Source organism: Phoxinus phoxinus (genome assembly GCF_949152265.1).
Source record: "Phoxinus phoxinus genome assembly, chromosome: 19".
NCBI classification, from domain to species: domain Eukaryota; kingdom Metazoa; phylum Chordata; class Actinopteri; order Cypriniformes; family Leuciscidae; genus Phoxinus; species Phoxinus phoxinus.
In genome coordinates, this window is record NC_136894.1 from 8,266,370 (window position 1) to 8,289,280 (window position 22,911).

The following is a 22,911-nucleotide window of genomic DNA, read 5'->3' on the forward strand; positions in this document are numbered from 1 at the left end:
CTTTAGTCCATAAGGCATCTGAACCGTTTATCCTTCATGTTAATGTTGTACTTGAAGTGGTGTACTCGTGTAGGCTGCTTGTGTGTTGTACTTGTTAATATAGATATGATACTGATACTATCCTTAGAATATAATAAAGGCTGGATCATCAACAGACTGAACTGATGCCCCCTGCTAAGAGCAATTTTGATGTCACTTGTTTTCATTCTGCTTTGGCTAAGACATAGTTCAATGGGCCTTAACGTAAGCCCACAATACCAACAGCAGGGGCTAGAACAAAGGATGGCTATATTTACCTCAGCAGAAACTGCTGCATCAGACTGTATCTATAGGCACTGGTGCATCTTGCAGCAACTCTGGATTCAATTGAACGATTTGTGAGAGGAAAATCTAACTCACATAAACACAAAACTTAGAATGTGCTAGGATAATCAAAGGTGCCGAGACAGCGGTAGCTCTTAGGTATGTCCTAAGGGAAACTAAAGACAATGAAAAAATTGAAAAAATCAATTTAGGCGAACTCCGATCCTGGGGGTCTGCAGATGTCAGTTATTCACAGAATTAGCTGGAGGCCTTTACGGTTGATAAATTAGAAGATTCTACTCTTATACAAAGAGAAGGACACAGGTCTTTGAATACAGATTGAAAAGTATCCATGCAGGACTTTAACACACCAATTGGCTTTCGGATAGTAGGAATATACTGCCACCAACTGGTTATGATAAGTATCCCTTGAAATTGATGCTAGAGAAACAGCAACAACATTGCCACATAAAAAAACTAGCATTCAAATTAATAATTTACTATCTATTGATATTCTCTTTTTTCGATATACACCATTTTCAGTTATACTGAGGCATGTGCAATGTATCTGAGGCACTGAAGAAATTAAACAGCCATCATAATTCCAAGAAGAATTGTCATTTATTAAAAAGTTAATTAATTACATATTTAATTTATATACACACATTTGTTTTCTTTACATTATATTGCCTAGAGCAGCTAAGCAAATTTAGCAAAACACATCACTTGATAAACTTCAAAATAATCTTTAAATGATTTGTTCAGTGCTACTGAAATCAAGTCACGTTTTTGATACATCCCTCTAATTAACATTAAAACATTGCAAGTATGCATTTGCTCTTGAGAAAAGTAGAAAAGCCCAGAATGTGTGATACAAACCGAGTCGATCGCATCACACAAAAATTCACCTTCTAATGCCCTGAGCTGGTTTAATTTATGCAAGGCTCTCATTAAGCCAAGGTCACCCGCTGACCTGCTTTTAATGAAGCCGTTCTCTGAGACTTGCCTTCCTTGGAGGCTCCGAAAGACTCATATCTGCATAACGGAAGGAGAAAACCAACACAAATATGCGATTCAGCAATGAAGAGGTTGTGTAATTGAAATGTGAAGAGAAAACAAACAAACAGTGCACTCACAGTTCAGTGTATCTCCTCCAGTCTTCTCTGCTGACAGATGCTCTAGTGTTAGCCAGAGCGGTGGTCAGGTGAGTTTGGCATATGAGAGATCCAGGCTTACTGGGGCCAGTCTGCACCAGAGAGGATTCATCCTATGAACACAGAAGAGCAGCAGATCTCATCTACTAACAGTCTTCTGTCTGGATGGATGGGAAAACTATATAGATAGAATGATCGATGGACAGGAAAACTATATAGGTAGAATCATAAATGGAAAGATAGATGGATGGACGGATGGGGAAACTATATAGATAGAATCATAAATGGATGGATGGATGGATGGATGGATAGATGGGAAAACTAGATGGATAGACTGATGGATGAGAAAACTAGAAAGAATCATGGATGGATGGATGGATGGATGGATGAATGAAAAAACTAGATTAATAGAATGATGGATGGATGGGAACACTACATAGAATCATAAATGGATGGATGGGAAAACTACATAGATAGAATCATAAATGAATGGATGGGAAAACTAGAGGGATATTAGCCTGGGTTTCCCCAGACTGCCTTTGCGCAGCACGATTTTATTCTCGCTGAAAGGCAGTCTGGAAACCATGGACCTGACATCTTTGAGACACAACTAAGCAGTTTGTTTATATCTATGGAGTCAACATGGCAGCAGACGTTAAGCTACCTTTTGATGCAGCCTTAGATATTGTTCTAAGTAGTTTAGATCGCAATTTTATTTAGAAAAAAGAGCAGCGTTTGGCGTTAAACCATTTCTCTACATACGTCATCTGGTATAATGGAAACGATTGGCTATGAGCTACGTACAGGCGCATTTGATAGACATTCTTAGCACCCAATAAACGGCGCCGGCGCATTCGTAAACCACGCCTCAAATACGAGAAAATGAACATGTGGTTCCCAGACCCAAGTCTCAACGAGAATTGGGTCTGGCGTTAGCCAGGCTAGAGGGATATAGTAATGGATGGGAAAACAATGGATGGATGGATGGATATAATGATGGGAAAAATATAAAGATAGAATCATAAATGGATGGATGGATGAATGGGAACACTAGAGGGATATAGCAATGGATGGGATCATGGTAAAGCTGAATGGATGGATAGATGGATGGGAAGAGTAGATAATAATGGATAAATGTAGGGGGAAATTAGATGGATGGAGGAATGAATGGGAAAACTAGATAGAATGATGAATGGATAAATGGATGGATGGGTATAAAAACAAAAAGACAGGGAAACTAGTTATTTAAATTGATGGATGGATGTATAGATGGATGATGTATGAGGAAGGCAACTGACCGTGTTTTTGCGGTAACTGTTCTTCACGGTGCTGACTTCTGCTCGGAGGCGTTCTGACTGCTCATGGGTCAGTTCCTGAAAGCCCTCTTGCAGACTGGACATAAAAAGAGGGGCATGACAGGAGCTTGGATCCCTCATTGATGCCCCCGTCAGGTCGGGGGCAGTCGAATTGGCTCCAGACAGGTGCTGAGAATTCTGGGAGCAGAACGAACAGAATGTGACAGTCTCATAAGAAGCTCAAAAGTATTAAATTATCATAGTAGTTGGAATGACATTTAGAGTCTCACCAATTCAGACAGAGACTGGTTATCCGGTTCAGACTCAAAGGAGCTGCCAAAATAAAGGCGCCAGATGTTGTGACGTGGGTCCTCAGGTGGGAGGTCACTGGGGTCCAGCAGAACCATAGAGTGCTCCAACCCCGCGTCCCCCTCTCCAGCTGAGTCATCTGACCCGCTGCTATGGTTCAGGAAGATCAGGGACGAGAGGCTGACGTCACTGTCTGACCCTGAGGCCAGATCCTATAAAACAGCAGATTCACACACAAGCTGTAAAGTTAGCACTGATGTACTGACTACTTTTTATATCATTTCTAAATCTAGTGTAGATTGACATATCGACAAGGCCAGTTATTGACCATTTTGAGATTATCAGCGTTGATCACTTGGACAATTGTATATTGTATTTATATTATATAAATATTTTGAGTGATTATTGAGATAATTGAGTACCGGTAATTTCAACACAATTTATTGATTGTCTATGACATGTATATACACATATTTTAACTGTAATTTGTAATAATATTTTGAAATATTACAGATTTTTACTGTATTTTTGATCAAATAAATGTAGACTTGTTAAGCAAGAGTCTTCAAAAACATTACAAAAGCTTACCGACCAAAACATTCTGAACATTAGTGTATATGTTGGCCGCTGGTCTTTAGATATGGGCATCAGCCACTGAAAAACCAATGTAGGTCAACCACTGATCATGTGATATATGTATGGGTCAATGTTTGAGTTTGTGTGTAACACACATGCAGGAGGTTGGGCCCCAGGCTGCTATGGATGGCCTCTAGCTGAGCGTTATAGAGAAGGGCCTTCAGGTCGGCTCCAGTGAACAGCTCTGTTGCCACAGCAATCTGCTCCAAGTCCACATCTGCAGCCAGTGGCACAGAATGAGTCAAAGCCCTCAGGATCTCCAGCCGTGCCTCCTGAAGGACAGAGATGCATCAGTGAATTAAAGGTGAAGATCTTTTAGGTGTAAAGATGGTATAAAAACCGATGTGCGCCAGACAACATGCTGACCCGATCAGGAGGAGGGCAATAGAGAGACTTGTCCAGTCGACCCGGTCTCAAGAGAGCAGGATCAATCAGGTCAGGACGACTGGTGGCCGCCAACACATACACCCCTGGAAATAAAAAAACTATGCAGAGATCTCACAAATACAACAATGCAATCTTTCAAATATAAACAAAACATAATAATTCTCAAGTCACATAATTGTCTTTGCTCTAGTCTCAGTCTGGATGTTTTTGTGGCAAAACAAATGTTTTTTTTAAATATAAAAATTAGATGGTAGCAAGATAACTTGTCTAAGTTAATCTACTGATTCTTATGATGTTGCTACAGTATTAGCAATAACCACAGCAAAATTAAAAGCATGAAACCGAAACTTGAATGAACACTACATACTAACATGAGGCACTTGTGTAGTTGACATACAATTTCAAGCAGTTTCAACAGTGTGATGGTGGTGTGCTACTGTATACAATCATTTTTTCCCAGTTGTAATATAATGATACAGTTTTTATTAGAATACCTTTTATGTTTCTAAAAATTAATGTCACATAGAGGACTACTGAGCAAAATATTGATTTAAAATGTTGAAAAACTTGGTGACTTTACCATATAAATACACTACCATTCAAAATTTTGGGGTCAGTATGACTTAAAAAATATTTTTTTTTTAAAGATTTTATTTGTCAGCTACCCACTTACTCACAGATCAACAAACTGAGACCATGAAGCTGGTCAAAAGGAAACAACCTCAGGTTCAACCCAGCTAACCCAACCCTAAAAGTGTGAGCATTTGATCTGATGTACCTGTCAGTCCTTCCACCCCGTCCAGCTGAGTAAGAAGCTGATTAACCACACGGTCAGTGACCCCTGTGTTGTCATGACCTCTCCGAGGGGCCAGAGAGTCGAACTCATCAAAGAACAGTATGCACGGCTTAGCTTGTTGAGCCCTGCAGCAACACAGGCGCACATTTGGTGATGACTTTAGTAAACTGCTACTATATTCCATATAGAAGAGCATTCAGACAGACCTCTGAAACACATCTCTAACTGCCTGCTCACTGGCACCAATATACTTGCTGAGGAGTTCGGGACCCTGGACAAACACATAGGACATCACAATACATCAGGACATTCAAATTTGATGTCAATACACTTTCCCTTACCTTGATGCTGATGAAGTTCATGCCGCTCTCTTTGGCCACAGCTCCAGCTAGTAAAGTCTTGCCTGTACCAGGAGCGCCAAAGAGCAGCACACCGGAGCACTGACGCATGGGAAGACTGGAGAAGAGCAGCGGGTACTGGACACAACATGACACATCAGACTATTACTTCAACCACACATGAATAGGGATATATCATGGAAATTCTTTGGTTCAAAAGAATGAGGGAACTCTGTCTGTCCCAGTCCTTATGATCACTGGTAAATGGTTTCTGTCACAGAAATCAATTTCTAGACATGTATAAATCTACTAATTCAAAATATTAATTCATCTAATTATACTTGGTGTCTCGAATAACATAAAAAAATATGACCTGAGCAGTGTTATTTTAGTATTATTGACATACTGTGTCCGATTTTGTTCATTTTAGATTTTATGTTAAAAATTTTGGTTTTAACTTACATTTTTGTTTAAATTTTAGTAACTATGTTGTGTTTTGTCATTTTTATAATTTTTTTTAAAATGTGTCTATATAGTTTTTAATCATTTTAATTTATTCGCTTTAAGTTTTTTAAGATTGTGATTTTAGTGTTTAAAGAAAAACTAAATGAAAAAGAGAAAAGTTTCCTTGACATCTAGTTATTAAAAATAAATTATTCAGTTAGCGTTTATTTAGTTTTTTTATGGTTTTAGTATTAGTTAATGATAATGACACTGATTTGAGAACAGATAAACCAGTATTATCATCCTGACTTGTTAGGAACACAAGCACTCGAAATATTTTGATTCAAATCAATTCCATGAAAAAAAATGTTAAAGTCAGTTCAGTTAGACACTTTTTAACACACTCTTTAACACAGATTTGTAACCAGTCTAGTTGATTCGCCAAATCTTCTTGCTAACTGGATTTTTTTTATTTAGAAAAGCTGGTCTTACACTGTAATGAACAAAGAAAGATAATGTCCACTCACTGAAATTGTATTTATAAACAGCGCAACGTTTCGACCAGTCAGGTCTTCATCAGGCACAGGCTACATTTTGAGTTGTTATTTTTATTTGTTATCTTTATGTGCTGCACCTGAGCCCAATTTGGGTTTTAGATGTGCCCATCTTTTTTGTATTTTGGTTCTTACACTGAAATAGACATTTTGTGCACAACAGCTACCATACCTTAGCTGGCAGCAGTATGATGTCCATCAGGAGCTGACGTGCCTGATGAAGTCCCCCAATACTCTCCATGCCGGCCCCGGTGGGAGCCTGCAGCTGAGCCCCCCAGAGGGAGGGTGGGGTGAAGCCCTGAAGGGCCTGTCTGAAGTCCTTATAGCTCAAATCTGTACAACCAGAAAACGTAGATTTCAGAAAAACAGCTGAATCATAGAAAGATATGAAGTTAGATATAGAACTGGCCTTCAGAGTTGCCATTGTTTCTGCTGTGTAGAGTGTTGGCATGGATGGCCCTCTCGAGCAGCAGGTTCAGGTCCCGTGGCAGGAAGCCCTCTGTTTCTTTGGCAACACTGTCCAGGTCAAGAGTAGTTTGACAGTCCAGGAAGTTCTTTTTGACTGTCAAAGACCTCAGAATCTCAACCCTTTGAGCCTACAAAGAGAAAACATCCTTTTACAGTCGATACATTTTTTTTTTTAAACACATGCAGGAATAAAACTAAAATAAAACTGAAATTCAACTAAAGATAGACTTACGTATATTTGATTGTGCTAAAGTGGAACTATTGCAAGTATACTTCAGGTACAAATATCTTGCATTTAAAGACTGATGTTATACAGAGATCATACCATCCTTACTAATAGTGATATTAAAACACATTTAGGCTTAATATTAAAAAAGTGCATTGTGCAATTTTCTGCCGCTAGAGGGCGCTATATTCCAAACAACAACAACAGCGTAGCTTGATGACGATGTGAAAGAGCGTGGAATGATGGGAACTGTCGTTTTCAACTCCAACGTGGATGTAAATCAATCAGACGGGAATCGAAAAATCATGTTCATGGATGAGGTACATTTCTATTTAAAAATAGTTGGAAACATTTGGGATATTGTAAGTAATCAACTTAACAAAATATATAACACTGGCCTTGTGATTTGGGGTTATTTTAATGCAAAAATATGACATATTGTACCTTTAAGACAGTCATAAATAAAAATACTATAATTTTAAAGTTTTAAATTATTGTTATTATAATTCTTATTGCGGTTGTTGAATACAAGTATCATATTTATAATTAGTATAGTCATATTGATATACAATCACAAAATGTTGGGCCAAATTGTGCAGCCCTGGCACCGTAACCCTGGAACTTTTTAAATCACACTTGCAATTTTTCCTTTGATTTTTTACCCAAATCATGGAGTCCTAGATTGCAGATTCATGAACCCACCTGATCTGGTGTTTGGATCTTGCAGAAGCATTGGAAGAAGTGTGAACCCTGCACCGCAGTCAGAGTCTGATGAAGGGAATGTTCACTCTGTGCTGTGACCATCAGAGCTATGAGACAGGAGCGCACCACCATCTCATCCACCAAATCCCTCAGACCTGAGGAGTAAAGACATCCATCAGATGATTCCTCACAGAGATTCGGTGTAGAGCCAGGCACGTCTGAGATGATGTCTTACTCTGTGCTGTGTGCTGCCGCAGTACGGCCTCAGGCCCATGCTCGTGCTCAGGTGAGGTCGCAGCACCGGTCACGTGATCCAAGTCATCCAGCAGGACCACCGAAGGTTGTCTCCAAACTGCCTGCTCGAAAACCTCTTCCAACCTCTGTCTGATTGTGTCTGCTCTCTTACCTATCAAATTCATTCATAATATTGAGACACATGATTGATAAAAGACAAAAATGTAATTAAGTTGGAATCCACATCAATACAGGTCAGTTTAATATTCTTGCCTACCTTTTAGTGTTTTGCAGTCCACAACTTGAATGTGGACGTCCAGCTCTTCACTGGCCTTTCTACACAGCGCTCTAGATAGAGAAGATTTTCCACTGCCCTGTGGAGAAAAGCAAGACATTTATCACATACATCCTCTTTTCTTTTTTACCATATAAGTCAACACATATCCTTGATTGTTATCTGGATTTCCAAAAAAGTCACAAAATTTGACATCAGTGTAAAGTCATCAAGAGCATGGGAACGATTGCTACATTTATCCATTCAACAATGTAGAATTTCAAACTTCCTACTTAGAACGCCACCTGAAGTCAGACTACAACATGCAGATATGTTTAACCCTGAATTTTGATGCAAACGTACACTATCATTCAAAAGTTTGAAGTCAGTATTTTTGTTTAAAGACATTAATACTTTAATTAATTAAAGGACAAGTTCGGTATTTTACACTTAAAGCCCGTTTCTGATTAAATTTGGACACATGCTGCTGTCCCGAGAATTTTTGGTTTCTTTCGCTTCCCTGTTTCCTTTCGCAACTGTTTTCAATGTTGATAATTATCAGAAATGATATTAGAGCAGCAAATCAGCATATTAGAATGATTTCTGATAGATCATGTGACTTGTGTAAGACTGGAGTAATGATGCTGAAAAATCAGCTTTGCCCTCATATGAATAAATAACATTTTAAAATATATTAACATAGAAAACAGTCATTTTAAATTGCAATAGTATTTCCCAACATTACTGTATTTTTGATCAAATAAATGCAGCCTTGTTGAGCATAAGACACTTATTTTAAAAACATAAAAAAATATTACAGGCCGCAAACATTTGAACGGTAGGAAACCTGATCGGTATGATCTTACGGTAATTAATATTCTCTGTTGATAATCGTACACCTGCAAAAATAATTACTTGAATAATATTAAGTACAAATATCCCCACATCGTACTTTGAAAGGGCCATAGCATAAGCGTGAAGGTTACCTTTGCACCTGTGATGAGCAGAGCTCCACTCCTCAGTCCACGTCCTGTGGAGACCAGCTCACGCGACAGAGAACCTCCCATTAGAGCATGAGAGATGTGCTCGAAAGCAGACCCGCTGATGTCCTCGATCCCACTGAGCAAACAGATTCAACAATCACACACAACAGAGAAAAACTACACTGAGCCGACAGAAAGTAAATTCTGCTATGCTATGGATATTAGAAAATACGATTCTGGATAAGTACATCTTTTTTTGTTTGTTTCAAATAGAGATTGCGATTCTCCCACGATTCTGAATTGACAACTAAACAAAAGAACATGTCATTTACTAGAGGTTTGTCTATTGAATGAATGATTTAATGACTCACTCATAAAGACTTCACTTGTTCCATGACTGGTTGAATCAGCGTTTTTGAATGAATCTCTTGAACGAATGATTCAATGACAAAAACATTTTTTTTAACATTCACTCTTGCGATGTAATTGATAGGTGTTTTGCTCTATTTTGTCTACCATAGACATCAGTGTTTATATCTGAACTGTAAACTTTTATCCCAATACTTCTGCAATAATTTTAACACAGAAATATGATACTGTGTGGTTGAAAAGACTATTTGTGAAGCTGCTTCATACCTATGCTTTCTCTGGGTCAGTGGACACGGCAATGCAGATCTGAATATTCTGGTGTGATTTTGTCAAAGGATTAATAGACATAGGAGAATTGTTGTCATTTAGAAATAAGATCGCATGGGTGTTTGAATCGAGATCTTTTAGCGAATAATCGCGCAGCTCTAATTGATATTTCCTCTTTTTAAAAAGAATACGAGCATACCCAAGAGAGCTGAGGGAGGGAAAGCCCAGATCCAGATCTTCATTATCATCATCAGCGCCACTGTGGTCAGAATCTTGCGGCTCTCTGACAATCTAAACAGAGATCGAGCTGGTTTGTTGAGCATGCATGAGAAGGAAAATTAATTTCCAAAAACGATGTCTTTATACCTGCACGTCTGTTTTCTTTAGCAAACTGGATGATAGGAAGAACATCTCATCATCTTGCTGTTGCTCTGGTTTTAGCACAGTCAAGATGAACTCTTCCTTTACTGAGAAGAGAAAAACACAGTATAGTCTGTAATAATTGTAAAGTGATTGAAAACATACATTGTATGGTTCTTCCTCACACCTTCAGCACAGGGTAAGAGAATGACATTAGTGCCTCCGGTCAGACAGGTCAAAGGTTGATGGCTCTGAGCATGCAGCCAGTTGAGGAATGCAGACTGAATATCTTCTTCTTTTTCACTTTCTGCCTGCAGACAAAAAATAACTTTATGATGCAATATTTTCATTACCTGACAACATAAAGCACTAGTCTGAAAGAAAATCTTACCAACGGAAGTAATGGTTGAACCATGACTGCTTCTGCTGCTCTTGGCAATGATTTTAAAGGCTGAATCCTCACCGCCGAGTGAGGTTCAATCTTCAAATGCCTTTGCAGCACCTTTGGGATCTACAACAACAACAAAAATTAACAAGATTTTTTACTAGGGATGCACAATATATCTGTACTATATCATTATTAGCTATATTAGTTTTTTTCATGCGTTTGTATTGGTTGGATACAATATTAAGAATATTTCTATGAAACTTTATAACTAAACTGACACTGTAATAACTTACCCAAACCTTCCCAGAGTAAATTTCTTCACATTTATGGAATTTCTGGTCTTCCTGAAGCCTTTTTATATTGTGACAAAGCATCCTGACCACAACAGCGTTCTCCTTACATTCCTCTGCGTCGTTCCCTTTGTGAGGTCCATCTCTGATTTTCTTCTTCTCCATGGCCTGCTTGACTTGCTCCCTGAGTTCTTTAGGAGAAAGGATCTTTGAAAGTTTACCGTATGTTAAGGCAGACTGCCCTGGATTCCAGTTCTCTTGTTCTTGCAGGTTCCACGGCAGTATATGGACATCTCCAGGACATGAGCCTAAATGGCTGACAGAGCTAGGAGGAGTTCCACATGTTCTGAGGATACAGTCATTCAGGATGGTGGGAATTGTGGGAACTGTGAGATTCTCCTTTACAGGCTCAAATCCTCTTGTAAACCAGTATCTAAACAAGCTTTTCAGATCAGCTATACCTCCCCAATGGCCTTCATTCTGACTCTCCAGATGATCACTGAGGGGTTCCCGATGGACGATTGAGCTGGAGGAAGACGTGACATCAACATTCTGGTGTTGTAGATGTTGACTTGGCTCCACTGATCGAGTTTGGAGGAGTTGTTCATTTCCTGGATGTAGTTTTGGAGAGACAACGAGCTCAGTAAACTGCTCCAGTCGGCCATAAGGAACAGATGGAGATAGGGATGCTAAAAATATAAGAATCATTAGTGTATCAGTTCATACCCAATGACAACTTCAATATGACAGACCTTTAAAATAGGGAAGACTGACCTATCCTGATATAGATGACAGTGTGCTGGTCCACCCATACAGGGAACACACCGTCACTGAAGACCACTCGGATCTGATCCAGGAGTCGCTGTTCCAGAACAATGCTGTGCAGCTCCTGGAACAAAGTTCAATCAAATGTTCGACGTTCGTGCAAAATAAGACCAGTAATGTGTATCATGAAAGACAATTGGGTCCATTTAGATTTCAAGTAGGCTTTGAAAGATGTGTGATTTCGATTTATATGGATTATAATGGGCATATACCACTATATATCAACTAAACATCTCCTTGGGACTGACGACAGAGATAAATGATGCCACTGTGGCCTCACCAGGATCTCCCAGTCATCTGGAGACAGAGGCTCTACGAACACCTGCTGCACTGACTGCACCTGATGACATGGCCGCAGATACCCCTAAAACACATCACAACCATGTTACATGTATCTACATCAGTGCTTCTCAACCTTTTTGACTCCAAGGCCGCTCATTGTCCACAGCAATATTCAAAGGCCTCATTACTTCTCCAGTTGTTCATGATTTAATTGATGAGGATTAAGGATAAGCAGCATTTATAATATTTTTTACTCAAAATGTATACCTGTTAAAATATTTTAGAGCTCGGCATAACTAGAAAAATGTATATTCATAAAATGTATTAAAAAAAACATGGAGTTAATTAACATGACTTTTCACAGTCTGGAAATAACACTTTTAAAATGAGGCATACATCCAGGTTTTTTTCATCCAAAACTGAAATAAAATATGAAATATCTTCAATTTGAGTTGTTTTATTTTAATTCTTGTTTTGTCTTATTTTAAGTCCTTTGAGGCCCACTTGGCCCCGGTCCCTTGGTTGAGAACAACTTATCTACTAACGTTACAGCCATGCTCCATCAAATCACTTCACAGTCATATGCAACACATCTTAACCAGTGGCAAACCTGTTCTCCCTCTGTAAGCCCAAGTTTCTCTCCCAGCTGTCTGCTGATCTCAACTCTGTCCTCTGGACCTGAAGACCTGACCCAGCTGAGGTACACGGGTGCAGAAACACCCCATGACAACTCCAGGATCTGGTTCTGACATCACATTAATGACACATGACTCTCAAAAGAACATTCAGAACTTTACATATGATGGAAGGTAAACATACAGTACAGTGGCAGACTAGTAAATAGCATGTATATTATTATAAAGCAGCTAGCTAGACACGAACCTCATGAAGACATAGATGAGTGGCGAAGTTTGATGACAGCTGAAGAAAGCAGTTCTTGGAGTTATTGAAGACCAGAGTGACAGGTTGAATCCCTTGGCTTCCCAACATTGCCTGCAAGGCTGCAGAAACCTCGCTCCTACTACAGAATTATATCTTATTGAAGTTAATCTGAGGTATTAAAGTCAGCATGCTAGAAATGTCAACATGAATTGCATGTCAGACATTAAAAGCCCACGGAGTGTGTCGATCAGTCGAAAAAGCGTCGTTTGAACGAAAAGTTTCGATTAGCTGTGTCTGGCAGTGTTGCCAGATTTCACTGGGAAAACTAGCAACACAGACTGATTAAAGCGATTTACCACATCAAAAAAAATTCAGAAAATAATCCCCCAAAAAACGCAACCCACGAATATCTATTTTTATAAGTGACTTTATTAATAAAGAAGCGGCAACACTCTTGCAACTGGAAATTGACTTCAAAATAATTGCATTTAGCTTACCCATAAATTGCGATGAATAAGTAATACAAAATAAAAAAAACATTGTTTTTAAGGTACTTTGTAAACTACTGGTTTAAGTTAGTATAAATGACTGGTTCTGCCATTTTATCACATTATATCAAAATACTGAAAGCTCTAGGTTTCTAAGACTTTTATTTTGAAATGTTACATCCCGGATGGGTTGTGTTCGGTGTCTGTGTTCCCATTGAATCCATGCGTGTGAACTGAATAATGTATTTATCGTTTAGATATTTTTTTGTACATATTTTATTGCTCTGAATATTAGTTGATGTTGACATGGAGGAAGTGGAGACAGCAGAGGATATGTTAGCCAAACAGCAACGTAAGGAAAAGAAAGACCTGCAAGGTAAGAAAACATGTCACTATTACATCTATACATATTATAAGACTAATGTCTCAGAAATTTCCCTTTGAAATACCACAAAATGCATTGCATGACACTGTATGGGTTAAGAAACGAAACATAAAAGTACACAATACTGAGATGTATTTTTCATGTCATAGCAAAAATACAAACTATGAAAAATGCTGTTCCCAAAAATGATAAGAAGAGGAGGAAACAGCTGACAGAAGACATAGCCAAACTAGAGACTGAACTCGATCAAAAACACGAAAATGAGCTCAAACATCTTCAGAACTCTTCCTCTGTAAGTAAAATGTTGTTAGAAGATGTTCAAACACCCTACTTAGAAACCAGACACATCACCTAGATACACAGCTCACTCATTCTGATATCATGGATTGTTCCAAGGTGGAGGAGGTTTCAAATGCACTGGAATCTGTGAGTTTGGCAAATAATGAGGAAAAAACGGATCCAAGCAAGCCAAGCCGGACATCTAAAGCCCAGAAGAAGCGGGTGAGTTTTTTTAATCAAGTACTGACTGTACTTGTGTCTATTTTGAAAACACTGAAAATTCTTGGGGGTTTTTTCAGGACAAAAAGGCTGCTCTTGAGAAGGAGCGGGAGGTCCGGATTGCTGAAGCGGAAGTGGAGAATCTCACCGGCTCCCGTCATCAGGAGGGTCTGAAGCTGAGACAGAAGCTGGTGGAGAAGCACCTGCAGATCAGAGAGATCTCTTCTGACGGTCACTGCATGTACCGCGCTGTGGAGGATCAGCTGACGGAGAGAAGCACCACCCTCAGCCTCAAAGAGCTTCGGGCTCAAACAGCTCAGTACATGAGGAGCCATGCAGACGACTTCCTCCCGTTCCTCACTGACCCCAATTCAGGAGACATGTACACTGCAGGTGAATGCCTGACTCTGTGCCAGATAGATAGATAGATAGATAGATAGATAGATAGATAGATAGATAGATAGATAGATAGATAGATAGATAGATAGATAGATAGATAATTACTTAAAACTAAAACTAACTTTTTTTATATATATATTTTAAAATGTAATTTATTCATGTGATGTGAATGTTCAGCTTCATATAACTCGTCTTCAGTGTCACATGATCCTTCAGAAATTATTCTAAAAATGATGATGTGGTGCTAAATAATCATTTCTGATTATCAATGTTGCAAATAGCTGTGCTGCTGATTTTTTTCACAATTCTCTGATGAATAGAACGTTTTTTTCTGAAACCAAAATATTTTGTAATATTAAAGGGTTAGTTCAACCAAAAATTCTGTCAGTAATTACTTTCCCTTATGTCATTCAAAATCCCTAAGACATTCGTTCATCTTCGGAGCAAAAATGAAGATCTTTGTGTGTCATAAAGCTAAATGCTTACATGATATGAATGGATTCTGTTGTTAACTGCAGATTCATTTTTACTTTAGATGAGTTTGAGAAATACTGCAATGATGTTGCAGACACAGCTGCTTGGGGTGGACAGTTAGAGGTAAGAATACCAGCCATTTATTCCAACAACAAACATTGAAAAGTCATAATCCATCATTTGCCTATTTTTTTTATTTTGATATTTTCTCCATGACAGTTAAAAGCCCTTTCACAGGTCCTCCAGCTACCGATAGAAGTCATTCAGGCGGAATCCCCCTCTATTATTATTGGTGAAGAATATGACAAGCCACCAATCACATTAATGTAAATAACTAATTAACTAATTAATATTCTGCATAAGTACAACCCCTACTGCTGTACTAAAGTTTGTTTCTCTGTCTCTTTCAGTTATATGCGGCATGCATATGGACTTGGTGAGCATTACAACTCTGTGGAGCCTCTGAAAGATTTGGCAAATGAGGAAGAGGGTTGACCCAGTCACTGACACACATTAGTATGCATCTGTGCATAGTTACCCCGTAGAAATGGACCTTCTGGAGTGCCATTTTGCTAGGATGAGTGGAATTAAGGTTGTTCAGTCAGGATGCTGAAATACTAACACATGCTGCTGGTGACTTCAGTTGCATTGGACAAGTTTAATGAAATAGTCCATGCTTCACAGTGTTATTTATGAATAAACTGCTATGTGCTTTGTGTTATTCATGGAAAGCTGCATATCTGCAAGTCATTTGCTCTAAGGTGCTGGATCATTCATGGTCATGCTTACGTCATTGAATAAAAAGAACAGAACTTTCTATCAACGTCAACAAGCTTTTGTCTTAACGGCACATTAGACAAATACAGTCTCCCTCTTTAAAATGGGGATTTTGGCCAACAGAAAAAAACACATTAGTACCCAGTTTCACAGACAAGGTTCAAGCCTAGTCCCAGACTAAAATGCAACTGTTTTAACTGAAAGCAACTTGCACTGACATGTCTTAAAATATTTTGCCTCAAGATGCACAAAGTTAACGTTTTTTTTTTTCTAAAGCACTTTTCTAAAAGCTACTTAAATGTCCTAATTGAACACAGGCCTAATCCTGGCTAAATCTAAGCCCTGTCCTGTCTGGCTTAGAGGTTAGACTATCCAACCATCAAAATCACATCTGAATTTCACAAGAAATTACATCACAACTTATGACACTAAAATATTCAATTATTTTAAGTAAAAAAAGCTTTTTCTGATAGCAAAAATTAAAATTTTAATGACAACATTTTAATATTTAGCTGTGTTTGCACATAACCCTGTCACTACATGATTTCCCTCATTTAAAAAAAAAAAAGAATGTAAAAATATGAAGAAATTCTTGGAAATTATTTGGAAACTTTCAAAAGCATGATGAAATGTCATTATGTGCAAGTAATGCTATCACACAAATTAGGGATTTAACCACTTATATACTGTCTATGGATTTAACAGTCTTTAGATTTTCAGGTTGTACAAATCGCAAAGGCCATATAAAATTAGTAAAAAATAAAAATGCTCATACATTTAGTTTGGCTACCATCAAGATTTTCTGAGAGTTGACAACCTTTCAATGAATGCGTTTTAAAACGTTTGGTTTAATGTCATATATTTGGTATAATATTCAAAATTCTTGTTTATTTTCTGTGGTCAGTAGAGGCGCCAATGACAGCATGCTATACTCATGTTAGGCCGTCAGGCGGCGCCAGTGGCTTCAGACACGTTGCGTCGCATCGCCATAGAAACGTTGGGAAAGTCAAATCAAATGGCTAATGAATCAGTTATCAGAGCTTTAAAAACGAAATCAAATTCGCTTAATTTGAGTTCCAGGAAAATTACACATCTTCCAGAAGTTTTTGCGAAGCTGCCATGGATTGCTGTATTAAAGTTGAATAATAATTATCTGTCGAGTCTGCCGTCTGAACTGATGTATTTACAGAAGGTGAGTTCAGCTTCAGACACTTCTGAACAATAGCAATAATTCATTTAACAATAATATATCATTATTCTGTGACAGTGCCCAATTTTTTTAAAACCATTTTTGTAAAGTTTTCATTCATAATTGTGAGTCAATGTTGAACAATAGACGTTTAACCAACAATAAAACATTGTAACGTAAAGACCACGACAACTTAATTATTGTAAAGCCCAAATCTAGTAGGCTATTTTAATCTAGATCATGTAATTCGTTATAATGTTTTCATAGTTTGTACTGTACTTGTATTAATGCGCATCTTAAGTTGACAGAGCTCAATCTGGGAAATAATGTTCTTGAGGAGATTCCACCCGTGTTAAAACACCTCTGTTGTCTAAATAAACTTTATTTATATGGGAACAAAATCAGCCATTTGTCACCAGAGGTCCTGGGTAAGTTCAAACTCTTATTCAGGTTTATCGTATTATAGTTTATTGAACTGGGTTTTAGTAGGCTATGTGTTATATATTTTCAGAAGGTCTACCAAACCTCGAGCTTCTCAGTCTGAACCACAACAGAATCAAAGTCATTCCCGCAGAAATTGAAAAGTAAGATGAATCAAGGTTTTTGTTTTGTTTTTTGGACGTATTTCACACTTTCCCTCCCACTTTGCTAATTTATTAGCATGCATGCTATCTGTTTTTTTTTATATATTTCTTGTCTATTTGCAGACTGTGTAGTCTAAAGAGCATCAGTGTCACAGACAATCATTTGCAGCAGATTCCAGCTGAACTGGGCTTGATGAAGAGTTTGACTGAGATTAACTTCACTAATAATAAACTGACTCAAATACCACAGCAGCTATACAATTTATCACAGCTGAGGAAGCTGTACTTGGCCCGAAACAACCTGACAGAACTACCAGAGGCAAGACTGACGATTATCTTCATACTTAAGTTAACCCATTCTTATGTCTATTAGATTAATATGTGTCCATTCTTTGCTTAGGGTCTTGGTTGGAAAAATCTGAAGATCTTAGATGTTGCCGGAAATTTTTTATCCGTGTTTCCAGTTGGTGTAAGTTATTTGGACAAAGTGCCAGCCATCTCAGATGTTTCTTTAAATGTTTTTGTCATTTATAATACTTTTTGTCAATGTAAATGTATTTTTTTTTTTTTTTATAAGCTGTATAATTGAAATACAAAGCTGATGCTAAATGCAGCCCCCCCTAAACACACAATTAACTTTATGTTAACTTTTTATATATATTTTACTGATGTTTTTCTCTTTAATCTTTAGTTTCAGTTTCTCAGATTGGATGAACTGTTCTTCGAAGGAAACTGTTTAGTTCCGTTCACACTGATGGAGTCCATTCAAGAGAAAGAAGTCCTCGCATTAAAAGTAACATGCTATTATTTCACACTTGTTGCGACCACCACCCTCGCATTGACAGGGGAATATCCAATCTGTCCGATTACTATTACTATTCACTATAATAGCCTAACCCTGGTGCCCTCTATGTGATTTCTTACCCTTTTTTTTCCAGAAAATCATTCAAATGAAATTAAAACGGTTTTTAATTTTAATTTTTTAATCATAACGTTTCCATACTGGTGCTGATTGTAGTTGAATGTGTTCAGGAACTCTCAGCCAGGCTCATCCTCCAGGAGAACACTAACAGTTTCTCAGTGGTGTCCAGAGCGCTACCAATGTACCCAGATCTGCAGGACATGCTGTCTCACTGGGGCCAGTGTGGCCTGTGCTCACAGCCCTTCCTCACCACCTGGCTGGAGTGTGTGCAGTTCATCAACACCAAGAAGGTACAGTATCAGTTCATTCTGCATATCACTTTACTAGAACACCAGTGTTCAGCATTCAGTGCCTGTGGCAATAAATGCAAAAAAAAGTGGAGCAGACTGGCAGGATGTGCTTCGCTCAGAATGTTTGATGACAGTTATATGCATTTCATATGCATCAGGCGCATTTGTAATCAACAGGGTCACAGTTTAACTTAACTTAGTCAATATTAGCGAAACAACAATGGCATTATGTTATTTTCTTCTTCTACTCGTTTTTGTGCATGATCCACATTGCATGTCAATAAAGTGCAAGAGAATTTTAGACCATCCTTTAGTAATCTGAGTGTGTTCTGTTGTGTTTGAACAGCACATGGGGATGAAAAGCTCACAGTCTGTTCCAGTGAGAGTTTTGCTTTGCTCATACGACTGCTTCAACAGAGATGACCACCAATACTATGGGCTTGCACGATTATAAATTAAAAATGTATCTTCTGATGTTCCCAAATGACTGATCAGAACTAATTTTTGATGTTTTTGCAATACACCAGCAGATGGCAACATTTGATCACTTTAGTTTTTTTGATCTGTCTGTCAGATTGATATCTACTGAAGTGAATCAATCCAGTCATTTATATATATATATATATATATATATATATATATATATATATATATATATATATATATATATATATAAAAAATGTCATTACAGTAAAATGAAATATTCTATTTTATTAATTTTTAAGTGCACAATATGACTTCTATTATAGTCATTATACATTTTCTCCTGAGTTGATTTTTTAAGTAATCTGAAGCACTCTGCCACAGGCTATTCCCAATTTTGCTCTTTTTTCCATTAGTATTTCCGACCTTTCTATAGTCTAGCTTTATGCTTGCCATTATAATTCGCTACAATGAATGCACTCCATACCTCTGTTTGGGCCAATGGCATCTGTTCTAACCTGAGAGGAAACTTCATCTCTCCAAATTAATTTCTCATGCAGGCCTCCTGAGCTCAGAGCAGAGTCTACCGAGTTGGGCCTGATGAATAATGCAGCAGGTTTAATTGCAAAGCCAGAAACTAATGACTTAGGACTGGTTAACAGCAGGGGAACCATACATCTCTGCAAACTGAATGAAAAATCAGTTCAGAAAAAAAGAAGGGGGGGGGGGGGGAGAAAACGCTAATTGATGAATAATTAAAGCTTGAGCTACAGGGCATAATTGTGACATTTTGTTTCAATCAATTTAGAAGTGCGGGGGAAAGTGCACTTAGGAAACTAATGGTGACTGTGTGGATGTCCACTGAAAAGTGCCACGAGACTCAGTCATTTATTATACAGCCCTCAGTCAAGCTCAGCCATTATTCTTGAGCAGTTGCCTCAATTTCCAAGTGATTGTGCACTTGGAGGGCGTTAATGCGCCTCACACATGGTATATGGACTCCCCGTGAAAGGAGGAGAGGAGATAGTGTAAACAAGTCTGTTTCAGTCTGATGTTACTAAATGACTTTCTTTGTGGCAAATGCACCAACAAGCAGAAAGCTGTCAGGAGAGCCGGCCGCTCGGCCATGATAAGACTGTATTGTTTTCAAACATCAGCTAAATCAATCAACCAAAAGACAAGACTCAATATAATACTTCCCGGACTGTATTACGATCACAACTGTCTTTGTAAATCATCAAGAGTGCATACAGATCTTTTGTTCATGGTTTGGCACATTGATGAAAAATCAGTTACATTTGATCCAGCATGCAAGTTTATTGAGTTATCAATATTCCTCCCAAATGTAAACTCAACTAACCTTGGATTGTTGTCTGAACCAACAATTTCATATTGAAGGAAGTTGCTGATTTCTGATTTCAGGCTCTCAACATGCATGACTAAATCATTTAAAAATGATTTATAAAAAAGCAACAGGTACACAATTTTTTAATGGTAACTGCTTAATTTAGTCTAAATTAAGAAGTTACCATTAAAAAAAATATTGTGTAGCTGTTGCTTTTTTCATCCCATTTAATCACACAAGAGTGATGTTATCCAAATGCATGACACGAGGTCATAGGTGATCAAAACTATGCTGATATTCAGAACAGTAATTCAGTGTGATATGGATTTTATACAACAGTTCAATAAACAAGTTAAAGTTGAGCGAAGGTGCTATCGCATTTACCGTTGTACGGCAAATTTTTGATTGCGAAATCCAGTAATTTCTTAAGACCTTATGTAGCCCCCCTGCCCCTTTTCAGCACTGCTCTATCTTCTGGTTTGTATTTCCACAGCATGAAGGTAAGATCTTACAGATTAATGAACAAACTGCTCGTTTTCAAAGATAATTCTCATGATAACTTTCATTAATTCTTTAAGTAAATCACTTCACCAGCTAATTACTCTTCAAGTCTTTGACAGCGATTCCATAGAAATATACAGGGCTATACTTCAAACACAAGATTCTAAAGATGGCTGTGCGCTTGTTTTTCTGGCGCTAGTACAGTAGGTCATGCTGGCTTAAATATAACATTACATAGAATAGGAAAACACCCCACTGGACTTTGCACCCGCTGCAATACACAAGAGACGGTTAAACATACTCTATTAGATTGCAAAAGATATGAAGAAGAAAGAATGGAGTTAGAGATGCAAATTTAAAACCAAACATGACACTGGAGAATTTGCTGGGGGGAATTTTTCCAACATTTGGGAAAATGCACAGTCTCCTAATAAATTAACTGAAAAATACTGGGATAGTGAGAGGATTTAGTACGAATATCTAGTATATATATATATATATATATATATTTATTTATTTATTTATTATTATTACTATCAGTAGGTGGCAGTAATGCGCCTTTAAGTTGGTTTGGCAACCACCATTAAAACCAAAAGAAGAAGTTGTTTCTCTGGAACATTGGACCAACTGAAGCTACTTGGTTTGAAAGCTACTTCTGTGTGAACGGTAGGCTACTTAATACATCGCTACACTGACACAATAGAAAATAGACCTTTTTGCCCACGAAATTTTGTTAATGTGACAGCAACTTACTAACTTGTTAGAAAACATATTTCTGTTTAGCTTGTCTACTTGTGCTCTTCCAATGAAGTTCCAAGCGGAGCGAAAGCAGAATTAAATGTTGCATTTCCGAGTAACACATTTCTAATTTCTGAATGAGTCAGTGTTTTGAACAAATCCTTGAGTGAATGATTCAGTGACTCACTCACTTGACGACAGCTACTGGGGTAACTTTACCGAGAAAGACAGACGCAGGCAAACATTGTGTGGTCGGGATGCACGCCTTCTCCGTCACTGAGGTAATTATAAAAAGGTGGGAGAGAATCACTTCTATAAACTCTCAAACCTCATGTTTTCCAGGTGGATAAAATACAGATGTTACTCTGGGAAGACCCTTTAATGTTTAATGTTTTTTTTCAGCTGCACACCCTCAGAAACCAATTACTGCCTTGATCAGTATAAACTAAGATCAATTGTACATAGGCTATTGCATTATTTTAATGAATAAAAAATAATAATGGTTCAAAAACTATATCTGAGTGAAAAAGTCCCAGTGCTGTTAGACTATAGCTAAGTTTCCACCCACAAGTTGTCAATCGAATTATCTGAAGTTCGGTCATAAAACTCATGCGAATAAAGCTTGTGAAAGTGTGTTTCCATCCAACGGCTTTAAAGCGAATAAAAACCTGTGCGTAATGACGTCACATGCTGTTTTGCGATCAAATTGGTTATTGATTAGAGACATTTTAAGGTGTTTCCATTAAATCTCTGAATGACGCAACATTCAAGCCAACATTTGCGAACAAAGTTTTGCTAGACAAAATGCAATTCATTATTTATTCGGCAAAAACGTTTCCATCAGCGTTTATCGCATAAGCCGTAAATCGATCAAGTTAAAATCCGATGACACCGAACATATTTCATTTGAGTCGATATTCATGAAATTCAATCGAATTTTACTGTTTCCATAAGGCATTTTTCATTCGATATAATTCGGATAAAAACGTGTGGATGGAAACATAGCTTATATCAGCACTCACTGAACACAGCTCGGCCAATCAAATTCAAGAAATAGAGCAAACCGTTTGTACAATGTTAATTATCTGTTGTGTGGCAATGTTACGAGCTCATAATTTACATAAAGGCATTT

The 22,911-nt window shown here is 37.8% G+C and overlaps 3 protein-coding genes across 4 annotated transcripts; 2 read left to right on the top strand and 1 right to left on the bottom strand.

Moving 5' to 3' along the window:
* Positions 1-906: 906 nt before the first annotated feature.
* pex1 (peroxisomal biogenesis factor 1) lies at positions 907-13,228 on the bottom strand. 2 transcript variants are annotated; one of them, XM_079589856.1, is made up of 24 exons: positions 12,767-13,228; positions 12,495-12,629; positions 11,883-11,966; positions 11,552-11,666; positions 10,781-11,466; positions 10,491-10,610; positions 10,287-10,410; positions 10,106-10,206; positions 9,939-10,030; positions 9,107-9,239; positions 8,124-8,220; positions 7,848-8,018; positions 7,613-7,767; positions 6,626-6,812; positions 6,389-6,549; positions 5,222-5,356; positions 5,087-5,151; positions 4,863-5,005; positions 4,064-4,167; positions 3,793-3,969; positions 3,043-3,273; positions 2,756-2,950; positions 1,440-1,570; positions 907-1,338 (listed from the first exon to the last, which is right to left on the bottom strand). In XM_079589856.1, exons 1-24 carry the CDS (start codon positions 12,872-12,874, stop codon positions 1,254-1,256), a joined length of 3,735 nt encoding a protein of 1,244 aa, XP_079445982.1. In that variant the 5' UTR covers positions 12,875-13,228; the 3' UTR covers positions 907-1,253. The 2 variants fall into 2 exon arrangements, with proteins under 2 accessions (XP_079445982.1, XP_079445983.1); XM_079589857.1 differs by having other exon boundaries at positions 908-1,338; positions 6,638-6,812; positions 12,767-13,154.
* A 147-nt stretch (positions 13,229-13,375) lies between these two features.
* On the top strand, positions 13,376-16,091 carry otud6b (OTU deubiquitinase 6B). The gene is made up of 7 exons (XM_079589858.1): positions 13,376-13,630; positions 13,789-13,931; positions 14,036-14,140; positions 14,218-14,530; positions 15,072-15,133; positions 15,230-15,336; positions 15,421-16,091. Exons 1-7 carry the CDS (start codon positions 13,561-13,563, stop codon positions 15,503-15,505), a joined length of 885 nt encoding a protein of 294 aa, XP_079445984.1. The 5' UTR covers positions 13,376-13,560; the 3' UTR covers positions 15,506-16,091.
* Positions 16,092-16,650: 559 nt separating this feature from the next.
* Positions 16,651-19,315, top strand: lrrc69 (leucine rich repeat containing 69). The gene is made up of 8 exons (XM_079591375.1): positions 16,651-16,979; positions 17,278-17,404; positions 17,488-17,560; positions 17,684-17,879; positions 17,961-18,029; positions 18,252-18,353; positions 18,593-18,772; positions 19,119-19,315. Exons 1-8 carry the CDS (start codon positions 16,722-16,724, stop codon positions 19,224-19,226), a joined length of 1,113 nt encoding a protein of 370 aa, XP_079447501.1. The 5' UTR covers positions 16,651-16,721; the 3' UTR covers positions 19,227-19,315.
* The last annotated feature ends 3,596 nt before the right edge of the window (positions 19,316-22,911 follow it).